This window comes from Microtus oregoni, unplaced genomic scaffold, assembly GCF_018167655.1.
Source record: "Microtus oregoni isolate MIOR12 unplaced genomic scaffold, Mior012 000021F_ref0000039, whole genome shotgun sequence".
In the NCBI taxonomy this organism is placed as follows: Eukaryota; Metazoa; Chordata; class Mammalia; order Rodentia; family Cricetidae; genus Microtus; species Microtus oregoni.
In genome coordinates, this window is record NW_024543080.1 from 36,191,868 (window position 1) to 36,208,058 (window position 16,191).

The window sequence follows — 16,191 nt, forward strand, 5'->3', positions numbered from 1 at the left end:
CTCCCAAGGTCCCAATGAGGAGCAGAAGGAGGGAGAACATGAGCAAGGAAGTCAGGACCACGAGGGGTGCACCCACCCATTGAGACAGTGGGGCTGATCTATTGGGAGCTCACCAAGGCCAGCTGGACTATGACTGAAAAAGCATGGGATAAAACCGGACTCTCTGAACATGGCGAGCAATCAGGGCTGATGAGAAACCAAGGACAATGGCCGGGGGTTTTGATCCTACTTCATGTGCTGGCTTTGTGGGAGCCTAGCCAGTTTGGATGTTCACCTTCCTAGACATGGACAGAGCGGGGAGGACCTTGGACTTTCCACAGTGCAGGGAACCCTGACTGCTCTTTGGACTGGAGAGGGAGGGGGAGGGGGAGAGGAGTGGGGTAAGGGGAAGAAGGGTGGGAGGAGGGGGAGGGAAATGGGAGGCTGGGAGGAGGCTGAAAATTTTTTTTCCTTTACTCAATAAAAAAAATAAATAAATAAAATAAAGTAAGTGTTTTATATCACATATCTGTGCCTTCTAATGTTATCAATATGTACATATATATTATACAAACTATTAAATATTTAATCTTATAACCTAATACACTTCTTTACTACATGAAAGATGCACTTCTCATTAACTTTGTCTTGAAAGTATTGAAAAATATAGAACTGTGTAATCCTATTTATTAGAACCAAAGATAAATTAGAAAAAAAGTTTTGAGGAGGAATGCTTTCAAAAAAATTTCTTAATGTGCTTTATTCCAAATAAACTGATGGTGCTACATTGACAGCCAAGGGCAAGTTTTATGTTCTTCCTTCTTGTATATATTTGGTCAAGTCTCATTCCCAATAAATCTACATATAAACAATAAGGCTTTCACAGAAGTAAAGGTGCCGAAGAAATTCTATGGGTGAGTCTTAATTTAATTTGATATGGTTGAGGAAAGAAGAGGGACATGGTAAGGATGCTTGTGTACAGACAGATATTTTTAGAAGACAGAGTAAAAATGTATATTATAGCAAAAGAAATACTAAGTTATTAGGAAATCTCAGTTTGCTACGGCATCGAGCAGAGTCAACATGGTTACAGAAGAGTGAACAAGATTTCTGTTCCTTAAGTAAACCTGATGAATAATGAAAGTGTATGTGAAAAAAAATGCTGTTTTCATCCTCCAGTCTCACACTTTCCATTATATTCCAGGACAAGGAAGTTGCTATTCTACTAATGAAAGAGCATCATCACTGTGAAAGATTCTGCATTCCTCTAAACTGCTGTTTTCCCACCTCTTTGTACAGATACAACTAGCACATTAGAGTGCACAAGTTGAAATCTACCAATATCCCCAGGTGTGCAGTTATCTCAGCAGGTAGCTAGACATTTTCCCTACTGCAGAGCAAGGACAAACTCAGTATTTTGTCTGAATGGGGATTTAGTGTGATAATCAGGGGACTACTACCAGATGGCAGCATGCACTGTAGACATTTTGCCAATTATATTTCTAGCCATCAGCACTAGGAAACCGCTATGGAATCTTTGTAGACGAGATTAAAACCCTCTAGAGTACAGAAAATACATTTTGATGAAAGAACATAAGCTTCATTGTACATGAGTTGCCCTTATTACAAATTTTATTTCAAAGGAATCTTCAGTTATATTTTTTGGGTAACTTCAGATGTCCTAGGTTCTCAATAGTACTTCAAGTGTCTTTGTCACAGAATCATATTTTTATAACCATGAGACAAACACTAAATTCTGGTCTAAAAATCTCCATTACTATTCCTCTCTGGGCTTTCTCACACACACACACACACACACACACACACACACACACACACACAAATCAGGAGTTCAAAAAAAACTTAATTTAAAAGTTTTGCTATGCAGCAATAGATATGTGTGCTCAACAAAGTCACAGTTCTAATTGATAAATAACTTATTTGAGACCTGTACGTAAAAGACATACAATCTGTTCTTGAGAGGAAAATGGATTGTATGCAAAAGAATGTCCACATTATAAGCTAGGAAATCAAATTTTGTCAATTTAATTGAAGTCTTCATTACTAATGAAATAATTATTTTGAAAATATGGGGTCTCATATCATAAATACATTTGTTAATTTGTATCTTAAAAATCAACTTACATTATCATGAAATATGAATTATATTGTATGTAGGCTTGAAAAGAAAGCAGTTGTTTGTGTTGGTGACCACAGATTTTCTGTAGCTTCAGGCAGGGAAGAATGGAGATAATCCTGTAACGTTGGAGGCATATATTGCACCGATGATTCTAAAAGTCATAGGACAATAAGACTGCTGGCAAGTACTAACTCCCATCAGCCATGAGACAGACTTCCCTCACAGTCTCCAGGATAAAGGTCAGCTAGTTCTTGCTACATGTGTTGATACCACGAGCTTTAGGAAAAGCTCATCTCATTTTTAGAAAACCTTTGCCAGCCATTTGTTATTTTAGTATTATTTGGTATGAATCTTTGTGACATGTAAGAGTATTTAGATCTAGTTCCAAAGAAAATAAATTTTTCTGTATTAGTAAAATATATATTTTCTATTGAAAAATGAAGAAATTAGAAATCAACAAAACTAAAGTTGGACTTTTTTTACATAAAATATTCTCGTTCTACCCAATTTTGTCTGTCTTAATCGCCAGAAAAATAAAGTGCACAGAGAAAATACATTCTATTAGATAATAAAGTAAATATCAGCTCTAAATAAGCCAAATTTCTGATTTGTGTGTATACTTACGTAACTATTACATAATCCCAACATCCTTTCGTTAATAATATGGTATGATATGAATTATTTTTAAAACCCATAGTTATACACAGCAAGTTTAATGACAGACATCCATCTGAATCCTCTTTGAAGCCATAATTGTGCCCTAAATTTCTGCTTTTATAGCTGAAATAAGTATACCCATTCCAAAAATACATGCAAATTTGACAGGAGGTCTCTACCATCCTTCATGAAAGATTTATGGTATATAATTTATTCTGACATCATTATAAAGTTTGACACTTTGATAAATACACATTTAAGCTTATGACCCAAATTTCTTTTAAAAAGACATTTTTATATTGTATTGTTTTAATTACCTCATTATATAGTCAGTGCTATGAGGGGCAGTGAATGACATATAAATAAGCTCATGGCATGACTTATAAAATGGAATCATTAACAAAATACTTTTTGGTTCCTCTGTTCTAAATAACAACCTTTTTCGGTGTACTCAAGTGTCTACTGTCTTCTGCAGTATTAAGCCCTGAATAACCATTTTAGAACAACAACAACAACAAATGCCCTCTTCCTTTTTTCCTTAACTTTTAAAATTGAGATAAGGATCTATACCTTTAATAGTTCTATGATAAATTTAAACAATATAGTACTTAATATCAATTTGTCAGTTAATTGTGCATATAAATTGCTCACAAATATCTAGTTTTTTCTAAGAAAGTATATATAGAGGGATAAAATTTTTGATTTGTGATCTATTAAAATCAAATGAGGCAATTATTTGCAAGGAAAAATCATTGTGAAGCCAGTATTTGACTGCAAAAATTAATGAACAGATAAACTTTAAAAGTACCACATCAGGCAGAAGAAACAGTGCCTCTCCCTTCGCAGCCGCTCCCGGAGGAGCACCCGCCACCAATGGTGACGGGGAATCGGGCCTCCACGTTACTTCGGGACAAAGAGCTCAAGGAGATGAAGAAAGAGACTAGCTTTTCCCACAGTAAGATCACGTGCCTGTACAGCTGGTTCACCAGCCTGGACAAAGGAGAGAATAGGACTCTCAGCCGGGAAGATTTCCAGAGGATTCCAGAACTTGCCATTAACCCACTGGGGGACCGGAACATCAATGCTTTCTTTTCCAAGGGAGAGGACCAGGTAAACTTCCTAGGATTCATGAGAACTTTGGCTCATTTCCGACCCATTGAGGATAATGAAAAGAGCAAAGATGTGAATGGACCTGAACCACTCAACAGCCGAAGCAACAAATTGCACTTTACTTTCAGACTGTATGATTTGGTTAAAGATGACAAGATCTCCCGTGATGAGCTGTTACAGGTGCTACGAATGATGGTTGGAGTGAATATCTCAGACAAGCAGCTGGGCAGCATTGCGGACAGGACCATCCAGGAGGCTGATCAGGATGGGGACAGTGCCATATCCTTTACAGAATTTGTTAAGGTTTTGGAGAAGGTGGATGGAGAACAGAAAAAGAGCATCGGGTTTCTTCACTAAAGGACAGGGACCAAATTATTCTTGCTTTCTAGTATTTAAGAACTGGAACTTCCTTCTGTCTGTCTGCCCCACCCCCATCTTGTTATTCCCTTTTCCCATAAAACTACTGCTCTTGCATGACAACCCAAAGTCTCTCCTGTCCACACAGACTTGCCTTTGGTGTATAAACAGGGCGTTCAGAATGGTACTCTTGGTCTATTTCTGTCCATTATGCACCCACCAGGTCTCTGTTTTTCATCTTCCCTTGTTTTGCTGCTGAATGCCATGCATCCACCCTGTCGGAGAAAATGAAATAAGACTCATAGCAAGAACCAGCCAGCAAAGCTCCCACTAGATAGAGACCATATCCATGCTGTCTTCCCTTCATCGAGCCTCCGTCATGTTCCTGTTTCCTTTTTGTGTCCTTTACTTCCTACTTCCCTGTCACCCAGCCTTCTCTCCATTTGGTCTTTGAGCCTCCCTCCTTTTCATCAGGATTCCCTGTGTTCTGCTAGAGTCCAGGCTCTGCTGTCAAGTCTGTCTCTGATTGGCAGGATAGTGAGTGGTCTGGTGGTTTATAGCTACCTTCTCCTGGATGTGTCTTTGGGGCACTGCTGTCCAGGAGCTTTTCAGCAACCAGTACAACTCCTGGAAAGCATGTGACTCAGTCCCCTGCGCTGCTCTCATCACAGGGCTGTTCCTGAAAGGTGGCGTCACGGTGAGGCTTGTAGAGCCATATCTCCTAGGTGGTTTCCCCAGGTGTCTCTACCTCTGGCTTTTTATTTTCAACATATTTATATGGCCTCTTTTCTGAGTACAGTGTTGACATTCAGAATTAGTCTTATGCCTGCCAGTTTGCTTCTCTTTGGGACATTGTCACCAATAGAGTGGCCATTATGACAGTACAGTAGGGGGCCTTCTTGTAGTTTTCGAAAGAGGCTAGGCACCCTGGAGAGCTGTCCATGTTCGCCCTGCAGCATGGGCTTTGCCTCAGTGTTCTGTACACTGGAAGACTCTTCATATTTCCAAACAGAAAGACAAGTGTTGTGGAAGTGCCTGACTCATCTCAGTCCTAAAGACTTAGAAGAATTAGATTGTCCTCAGTGTCTTAATGTTTTGCACAAAATTCCGAATAAATTTTATACTTGGCAAATTTTAATGCTGGCAGCTGTGTAGTCAGTTCATAAAGCAGTGAATGTATTGTCTCATGAACGTCCTCATCACATGACCGTCTAGCTCCTTGTGTAGACCACTGCAGAACCCTCAGAGCATAAGGCCTGGCCCCGGTGACACCAACTGAAGTGATACTAGAGGTTGTTGAGTGACCCAGCTCAACTTTTGGGCCAGTGTCAGCTTGGTTTAGACCTCACTGCATCAGGCTGCTTCTGTCCTGTGTCTGTAAATCTGCTCTTGGCTGGCTTTCTCTGATGTTGCTCGCTTGCTTGCTTCTTTGCTTTGGAAGGCTATCCAAGATGTATAAACAATTCTTTAGGAAAAAGATTGCTATTAACTCAAGCAAAAACACTGCAAAAGGAATGGGTAAAGGCTATGCAGGGGAGTGGCTAGGGTGGATGGCTGGGGTATACATGAATTGGGGAATTCTTTATGAAATATCTGTCTGACTTTGTGATCAAATGATGTAATATAAGAATTGTATCAAAAGAAAGAATTGTCTGATACTGATCTGAGAAGTACTTCAGAGGCTTCTTGATTTACATATTTAAAGTTTCTAAGATTATGCCCCCCTTGGCCATGTAGCAAACTGTTTTAATCCACAGTTGTGCCTTATTGTCCCATTAAAATTGTATTCTTCAATCCATCAATAAGTTAATTGTCATTAAAACAAAAAAAATTACCACGTCAACAAAAGTGGCATATGCTAAGAAGCTGCCTCGTATTTCCTTCTACAAATGTACTACATTTTAGTTACTTTTGTTTGTTTTTTTTTTAACCTTGCCATGCAAAAACTAGAATTTCTGCAATCTAACAACAATGGAACAGAGAAAACATTGTGAATGGAGAGAGAAAAAAAATCTTAGATCATATGCAAATTTAAGCATAATCTCTTCAACATGAATTAAAAATAAAACTAATTAGGGTGGTGTTCAAAGTGCTTCTGTTTCCTTTTTATATATGCAAGAAACAAAAACTGTGTAAATATTCACATATCAATCTAATGGTAAGAGTATTTCTGGTCATATTATTGCAATGATAGTACAATCTATTGAATCAGCAGGAAAAACTTGTAATGGAAGATGCTTAGCACTGTTACTGTGTTCAACTTCTCTCCATTTAAAAACATATAAATTAAACAATGAACCACATTGGTAACAATCTTGTAAAATATAATATCATCAAAATTCAAAGAATTAAATGATTGATGATGTTTGAAATTAATGGAATATTAAAAGACAAAAGATTTGCATAACTGAGGAGACATTAGAATATTACATTTTCTTACCTTTATGTGGCAGAAGCATTTACAGCATACAAATGCATAAGTAAACATGTAGGAAAAGTAGAAAAAATTAATTTTTAACGGTGGAAAATATAAGATTTCCTTTGTAGAATGTTATTCTGGAAGTTATTCTCCAAACTTTTCTCACAATAGTTCTTCACTGAATTGAGTTTGCTCAACTTGTTTTATCGGGAACTCACCAAGGCGAGCTGGCCTGGGTCTGAAAAAGACTGGGATAAAACCGGACTCGCTGAACATGGTGGACAATGAGGACTACTGAGAACTCAAGAACAATGGCAATGGGTTTTTGATCCTACTGCACTTACTGGCTTTGTGGGAGCCCAGGCAGTTTGGATGCTCACCTTACTACACCTGGATGGAGATGGGTGGTCCTTGGACTTCCCACAGGGCAGGGAACCCTGATTGCTCCTTAGGCTGAGGAGGGAGGGGGACTTGATTGGGGGAGGGGGAGGGAAATGGGAGGCAGTGGTGGAAAAGAGACAGAAATCTTTTTTTTGTTTGTTTGTTTGGTTTTTTTAAATTTTTTTTTAAATCTTTTTTTTATTGAGAAAAGGAAGAAAAAAAAACAAGTTTCCACCTCCTCCCAGCCTCCCATTTCCCTCCCCCTCCTCCCACCCTTTTCCCCCTCCTCCCACCCTTCTCCCCCTCCCACCCCCCCCCCACCCCACCCCCCCCACCCCCCCCACCCCCCGTCTCCAGTCCAAAGAGCAGTCAGGGTTCCCTGCCCTGTGGTAAGTCCTAGGTCCTCCCCCCTCCGTCCATATCTAGGAAGGTGAATTTCCAAACTGGCTAGGCTCCCGCAAAGCCAGCACATTACGTATGATCAAAACCTCTTGCCATTGTCCTTGGCGTCTCATCAGCTCTCATTGTTCGCCATGTTCAGAGAGTCCAGTTTTATCCCATGCTTTTTCAGTCACAGTCCAGCTGGCCTTGGTGAGCTCCCAATAGATCAGCTCCACTGTCTCAGTGGGTGGGTGTACCCCTCGTGGTCCCGACTTCTTTGCTCATGTTCTCCCTCCTTCTGCTCCTCATTAGGACCTTGGGAGCTAAGTCCAGTGCTCCAGTGTGGATCTCTGTCTCTATCTCCATCCCTCACCAGATGAAGGTTCTATGATGATATGCAAGATATTCGTCAATATTGCTATAGGATAGGGTCATTTCAGGTTCCCTATCCCCGGCTGCCCAAGGAATTAACTGGGGACCTCGGCTTGGGCACCTGGGAGCCCCTCTAGGGTCAGGTCTCTTGCCAACCCTAAGGTGGCTCCCTTAACTAAGAATTGTGGTTCCGTGCTCCCCTATCCAACCTTCCTTTATCCCAATCCTCCTTTTTCCTCAAGTTCCCCTCTTCCTCCCCTTCTTCCGTTTCTCTCCCCATCCCCCCTTACCCCCATCCCACCCCACCCCCATGATCTCAATTTTCTCCCTGGCAACTTTGTCTACTTCCCATAGCCAAGAGGATAACTATATGTTTTTCCTTTGGTTCACCTTCTTACTTAGCTTCTTTAGGATCACCAATTGTAGGCTCCGTGTCCCTTTTTTATGGCTAGAAACCAAACAAAATCATCTTGTACATGTATGGATGATTATGCTACAATAATAAAATTGCTTAGCTGTTACCGAAACCATATAGACAAAAGGAATAAAATATTTATCATCAGAATGTCACAAGGAAAGTTTGGCAGTCACATGTCTAGATGATAAATACTTGTAAGAGCAGGGTGATGCTCTGCATCACCTTATCTCTGTGGTTAATTTATGGATACAGCAGATAATCACAAAGGCAGCTATAATTTCAAACAGTTCAAAAGTGTGTTTAGAGAGTAGAGATGCAGATGTATATACCATACAACTCTATATGTCTAATATTGTCTTTACATTTTAATTTATCTTGAGAATAAATCCAATCTGAGTGTGTGCACTATGTATTTTCTTATTTTTATTGCTAATGTCATGAATGCTGTTGTCCATTTATTTTACTCTCCTAAAGTTGCATTTAATAGCTGAGGGCAAAAAATTCACTGTTCTTTTGAGACTGTTCTATCTCTGGAAAAAAACAGATAATAGGACCAAGAAATGCTATTATTATTTAATATTTGTTAAGCAAATAAACTTAATACAATATGTCATAGACTTTAGTAAGTGTAATTTATGCTATCATTTTTTGAAAACTAGATACACTATACATATGTATATATATAAATATATATATATGTGTTTTATATACTTCTATACAATTTATATTATTTTTCTTCAAAAGAATAAACATAGAGAATAATATTAGAGAACACTTGACTTTGTTTTCTCTGTCCTATATTTGAGAGAAATAGTTTGTAGTATAATTGAAGTTAAAGTAACCAGAAAAAAAAACAACTTCATGCAAATAAAATTCAGCACCTCTTGAGTAGTCTAGAATATTTGCCATCACCAGGGTAAGAGTTCACTTGTAATTAAGAAATTACTATGAATCACTAATAAACATAACAATGTTTGCAAGTGAGAAAATGCCTTGCAGCTTAAATAATAAAAAATGATTCCTTTTTATGAACAGAGAGCATATGAATTCCAAAGCAACTTTTGTAACAAATAAGGGTGAAAATCTAGTAAATCCTTGACCATCAAGACTGTCGAAAGGCATACAGAGAAGCTAAAATAGTACAACAAGGAATTATATTTGCCATTCATGGATGGTGTGGCGACTCAGCAGGTGCATGTAAACATTAACAGGACTGAAAGAAACCTAAGCTAAAACACAGGACCAGCGTTAGAAGGACAGAATCAACTCCTGAAAGTTGTTCTCTGCCCTTCACACTTAGACTTTGGATTATGAACATGTATTTGGTAATTAATTAATATAATTAAATTTGTCTCATTGTCATGAAAAGCCCTAAGTTGTTAAAACATTTAAAATGCCATATTCTATAATCTTTGAAAGATATAAAGAATGACTATCTAAATTATATCTATGTACATCTAGAAAATCTTAACTAACATGACTACAAACTTGACTATTATGATTATCTATTAACAACCTATATACATTACATTTTTACATAAACTACACAATCACAATACCTTAATCAAGAGCAGAAATACATATACATATAACAAAATTGTCCTTAAATTTATATCACTAAAGCAAAATCCATATCAATGCATTTAATTATAATTAATATAATTAAATTAGATTTGAAGATTCTAAATGTCCATAAAAATTTTTAAACAAAACAGGAGTAACTTAATAGTATGATTTGTTTAGGTCTCCAAATATATTGCTCTTAAAGATGAAGGAAAATCACATTTGAAAACACACAATACTATGTGTAACTTTCCATATATTGGACTAACAAAATTTTTATATATGCTAGATTTTTATCTGAAATTAATATATTTTTAAAAGATATATTGGGTGTCTAGAAAAGTTTACAAATCTTCATGGACAGATATTAACAATGAAAATGAATGTAAAATGCTAACAAAGGAGAAAAATAAAGCATCTTTAAGTATCAATTGATTTTTATAATCACAAAAGCTAACACTGAATAATTGCTTAATTACTATAGTATGCAACTGTGTCAATGACTGATGTACAGGGCACAACACTGGATGCTATAGGGAATCTAAATAGATCAAGCTTAATGGGTCAATGAAACGTATTGACTTTGTTGCCATTCCTTCATTCAATCAAGGCATGTGAACATAGTTCGAGCTTTTATGACTCAAAAAGTGGATTGTAGCAAGGTCAATTCACTGTTTGCACCCAGAGGAATGAGTGAGTGAAGTGTCATTGGGTCAATTTGATTGATTGCACGCAAGTTGACCACCAAAAGTCTGCTTGCTTTTCTATAGCTCTTTTATCATGCAAGACATATATAGCTATAGAGAAATATTTGATAGTTCTTAATTACTATTTGTCCAGAAATGGACAATTCCAAAGTGAGTATTTCTCTATTGACATCCCACTACTCACTTTTCTCTTTTACTATCTGATACTTCAATGGTTTTAATCAATGACATTTTTTTTTCTTATGTTATCAGTTACATTACATTTGGTTTACCCCCAGTATGCAGAGAACAGAGTATTTGTTTCAAGAAATGTTGTGGGGCTATTTCCACATAGAATACCATATCCTCAAAATATGATACTACTATCTTCAGATGATGAAATGTGACTTAGATCATTAGTTATCTTTTATAACTATGTATTTGTACTATGAATAATATTCAAATTCTAGTTCAGTCCTTAGAATAAAGAAGTATAAAGTTATACTTTGTTGCAGGAGGTCCTCCCACTCCTCCAGCCTATAGCTGCTGAGATACCAGCCCATTGGGGCGTGGTCTCTCTCCCTTTAAAAAGCGGCCATTTCCCTCTCATCTCTCTTTTCACTTCCTGCTCTGCCGGCGACTAGACTCCCTTCCTGGTAGTGTAGAGGGCTGTTGTCTGGGACGGCTATCTGTAAGTTTTTTCCCCTTTAAATAAATACCACCCTATTAATCATAATTCCAAATTGGTGTGGCATTGTTTGCGACTTACGCCTTCAAATGGCGCCCAACGTGATGGACTAAACCCACTTAAAAAAACTGAGAAGGCTTAAAAATAAGGGAGAGAGAGTTTAACACAGATTTTTGGTGTTTGTTGGTGGCATGCTGTAGAGAGATTTCCTGATTCGGCAACAGTAGCAGAAAAAACGCCTGTGCTGTGCCTCCATTGCGATCTCTGTCTGGCTCCTGCTGGAGACAGAGCTTTTGAATAGAGCATTTGGAGTAAAGTGCTACAATTTGTTTGATGGCAACTAGACTCGCTGTGTTCTCTGGTCTGCTCTGCTTGCTAGAGGCAAGCAAGCGCCTCATCTAAAAGAGGCTTCCTGACTCAGCTTCAGCTGCAAAACCCTGCAGCTCTTAAGAGGTCCTGCCACAAAACACTTAAATGGTGTTGACAAAAATCTGAATGCATGCTTTTCGGTTTTCAGCCGTAGCAGGAAAAAAAGCTGGGCTGTTTAAAAATGCCAGCTTGCTGGGCCATCCTGCCAGGGCAAACTCTGACTGTTTGAGGCAGGAGGGCCGGCTACCGAGATAGGACTTGAGTGTTGTCTGTTGTAGCTCGCTGGCTGGCAGGGACCTTGAAACGCCATAGAGTTGTGGCTATAAACATGGCTGCAGCCTGTATATCTGCCATGAGGCTGGAAAGCTAAGGAATGGACTGTATCTAGCTGGCAAAGGCACACCTTTAATCCTACCCATATTGCTTGGTAAATTAAAGATTCATGTGGTCAGAAAAAGAGAGATTCAAAGACAAAGAAAATTTCTAAATGGTTTACAGTGTGTTAAAAATATATGCAAGCTAAAAGTTAAAAGTTCTTAAAAGTAAAAAATGAAAGAGAGTTGTTATGTGTGGTAGTACACACCTTTAATCCCAACACTTGGAAGGCAGAGGGAGATTGACCTCTGTGACTTCAAGGTGTGGTAGCACACGCCTTTAATCCCAGTGCCTAGAAGGCAGAGACAAACAGATCTCTGTGAGTTCAAGGTGTAGTAGTGTACACCTTTAATCCCGAATGCCTGGGAGGCAGAGACAGTTGGATCTCTGAGAGTTCAAAGATAGCCTGGTCTGCAGAGTTACTTCAGGTCAAAGATACAGAGAACCTGTCTCAAAAAGCAAAGAGTTAAAAGTAAAAATAAACAAAATAGAGGTTAAAACAAAGCTGTACAAATATGGAAAATAGACAGAGAATTTTGATACTGTATGCTATTATGCTCTCTTTAAATTATTTACATGCTGAGGAAGGAGCAACAGATGCTAAAAGATATTTATTTATAAATGCTGCTGAACTAATCCAACACAGATATTTTGATGCCTTGACTTTGAAATTTGGATCTAAGAACATGATGCTTTGGAAAGGAGTTTCTTATTTTGTTTTCACAGAGGATGAGACGCTGTTCATTTCTTCTATTCCGATTTGGTATGATGGACCACGCCCTCCTGAAGGGTTTTTGTGAACATCTTCAAAAAATTGCTTCGCTCAACTGCCAACTGAGATGAAACTAGCACACAGGTTATACCATGAAAGACCTAATTAACGACGCCCCCATTCAGCAGGAAGCAGTTTGGAGAGAAATAACTTCGCCCATGTTCCCAAATATGGTTTATAAACGTTCTTTTACATTTAAAGGGGGATATGATATAAGTATGAATAATTTGTATTAGTATATATTTTGCTTTATTTATAGAGATTTAAGGTCAATTTTGTTATATGTATATGTGTTTCTGATCTTGATTAAGGAACTATGATTGTGTAGTTCATTTAAAAATGTAATGTATATTTAGAAATATAGATTGTTAATAGATAATCATAATAGTCAAGTTTTTAGTCATGTTAGTTAAGATTTTCTAGATGTACATAGATATATTTTAGATAGGCATTCTTCATATCTTTCAAAGATTATAGAATATGGCATTTTAAATATTTTAATAACTTAGGACTTTTCATGACAATGAGACATTCTGCTCCTGGCAGCACCAATCTACTTCAAGAGGAAGATGGGCATCGAAGAGGATCATTATGGAGTTTGATAGCCATTTGGGCAAGAAACTGCTCTTACCTGGACTATTGCATAAATTGGAAACAGAGAACCCACAGAGAGAGGACTACTGAACTTGCCTAAGGTGAGATGATCTTTTGGGGTTCCTGAATCATGAAAGAGTCTGTGAGACATTCTGCAGGACACAACAGATAGTTACTGAACTGACTTTGAATTTTCCTGCTTTATGGAAATGTCTGCTGGATACCATGGGCCTGAAGGCTGAAGATGGATGCCCCAAAGGTAAAGAGGAACTTTGGGTGACTGTCCAGGCAGCGAGATGTCTCTGTCATTTCTCGAGTTTTAAAAGTTCCTTTTTTCTTGTTTGCTTAGGTAGTATTGTATCTTTCTGGAGTCTTTGATGGAGTTAAGAATAGTTAGTTATAGTTATAGTTTTCCTTAGTTATGATAAAGATTATTGTAACTTTTACTTGATAACTTTTGTTATATGTAATTTTGCTATGTTAAAGTTAAAGCTTTTTTTTTTTTTTGTTTAAACCGAAAAAGGGGAAATGATGGAGGAAGGTCATTGGCTAATAAAGGAACTGCCTTGGCCCATTTTATTGGTTAGAAGATAGGTGGGAGGAGTAGGCAGAACAGAACGCTGGGAGGAAGAGGAAGTGAGCTCAGACTCGGCAGCTTTCCTCTCGGGAGCAGACACCTCAGAGAGACGCCATGCTCCTGGCTCCTGGGCATACACATGCTATGAAGCTCCGACCCAGGATGTACATAGGCTAGAATCTTCCCGGTAAGCGCACCTAGGGGCGCAACACAGATGATTAGAAATGGGCTAAATTAATATGTGAGAATTAGCCTAGAAGAGGCTAGATAGAAATGGGCCAAGCAGTGATTAAAAGAATACAGTTTCCGTGTAATTATTTTGGGTAAAGCTAGCCGTGGGGGCGGCCGGGTGCTGCGGATGTAGCCCCGCCACCCTTATTACTACAATCCTTTGTTCTATAGAGTAAACCCTCTTTCAGCACTCGGATAGACAATGACCAATGTTTATCAAAAGCATTGCAAAGAAAATATTTTCACATATATTAGTTTTCCTTCTGTGATATACAATCAGACCATTTTCCCTCTTGGATTTCAGAAAAATAAATTTATATTAATGAAACTTACTAGTTATTTTATAGTTGCACTCTATAGCTAAGACAGGATTTGAGAACTGGGGAATATACACATTCTTAATTTTAAGGCATGACCTCCAAAAATATTAATATCTTCAAAAATAAAAATGATGATGTAGACTTTTGGAGCCAATATCACATTGTCATTTGCTTTTATATACAAAATGCAGAAATATTAGCTTTCCTCTGAAATGTGTAAGAGACATCGTAAGAATATGATTAATTAGATTATTTATTGCTGCCTCCTCCTGGGAAAATATGGATTTTCAAAATTCTGATTGGAAAGTAAAAAGCTTCACTGCTCAGATATTTTTTAAAGTTTCTCTGCTTAGACCAGAAGACACAGCCTTATAAAAGGTCACACTGTAGGTGTGTAGCTGTCATGAAAATATGCCCAGTAAAAAAAAAAAATGTTTCTTAAGATATGGGGGCCACTGCCAAAGGCTCCTGAAGCATCTCAGAAAAGGGGACAGGAAGATAATAAAAGTTAGAGACTGCAAAGGACTGCCGCCGGACTGTTTTCTGTGCTTGACATGGACATTGCACTCAAACTCACAGCATCTTTTCTTCAGGAGTGGAGGAGGCAGTTAATTGGTGTTGGGGATGGTTTGGCGTTTTCCACATTCCTGTAGCTACTGAAAAGGTGTCTAAGCACCAGTAAACAAAACCCAGCTCAATCTCATGCAAACAACTTTAACTACATAGTCAGCAGGACTAACAAAGAAAGATATTTATTCAAAAATTATTTATGATAGTTGGAAACAGATTTGAAGAGATTGGTCAACCACGAGTAATAAAGGAATGTGATTAAAGGAAAGAAGTGTGTAGCACTGCAAACAAGGTATTCGTTAAGCAGCTCAGTGATGTCACGGGAACTCTACTCTTAGTAGGTTGAGGGCAGTCTTTGACATGAGGGCAAGAAAAGTATAAGTGTCAAATATGTGAGTAACTTGGTTGGAAATTCATAGGCGGATACCTAAATGGATCAGTATGCTGGTTTTTGTTTGGTTTTGTTTAATTTTCTGTTTTTAGTCATCTTTGTGATCATATTAACTTTTATTTTCTTTTTGGTACAGTGTCTTGTTATGCCACCCATGGATCTCATTTTCCGAATAGACTTGATTGGCCTCTGGAGAAAATTCTCCTTAATTAGCCTCCATGTGTTTATTTATGAATTCTTGGCTTCTTTACATGCCAGCACTGATGAGGAGGCTCCACCCCTGTTAGCAATCTTTTAGACTAATAGAAAGTATTATATGTACAGCTGGAGGAAAAAGGGTATCCACATTTTTTTTTTTTTGTGAAGCATCCATTGAACTGTAACAATGATCTGTGTGACAGGGTAAAATAATTACATGAATACTATGAGGATGATCAATCTTTTTTTTTTTCCATTAGATTGAAGGTCTATTCCACAGAATGCAACACTTTCCAGTACTGCAATTATGACCAAGATGTCGTGAGGGAGGAACTCTTAAACCAAAGGGTTGAATCAGCTACTATTATTTTACTAAAATATATAAGTATCAAACTTTCCATTAACTTCATAGCTCAAAACCTATTAATTCTTACAGCTTCCTGAAAAGACAGATTAAGAGAAGTATCTCTGTGTAGTGGATGGTAAATAGCAGAGATATTTGCAAGTGGTCAAAGTACAAAGAATAAAATACTATGAAGAGCTCAGCCACAAGCAGACATCTCTAGCAACCCCCTATCCCAGGCTCAAGAATCATTGTGGGAGAGGGGTTGAAAGGAGAATAATAGCCAACATCAGCGAAAAT

At 37.9% G+C, this 16,191-nt stretch overlaps 1 protein-coding gene across 1 annotated transcript; it reads left to right on the forward strand.

The window, feature by feature from the left end:
• Window positions 1-3,649: 3,649 nt before the first annotated feature.
• Window positions 3,650-4,289, forward strand: LOC121460754 (calcineurin B homologous protein 1-like). The gene has a single exon (XM_041671297.1). The coding sequence runs from the start codon at window positions 3,650-3,652 to the stop codon at window positions 4,241-4,243; it is 594 nt and encodes a 197-aa protein (XP_041527231.1). The 3' UTR covers window positions 4,244-4,289.
• Window positions 4,290-16,191: the final 11,902 nt, after the last annotated feature.

Excerpts from the sequence above, each read along its gene's own strand:
- LOC121460754 (XM_041671297.1), top strand. The coding sequence starts at position 3,650 with ATGGTGACGGGGAATCGGGCCTCCACGTTACTTCGGGACAAAGAGCTC.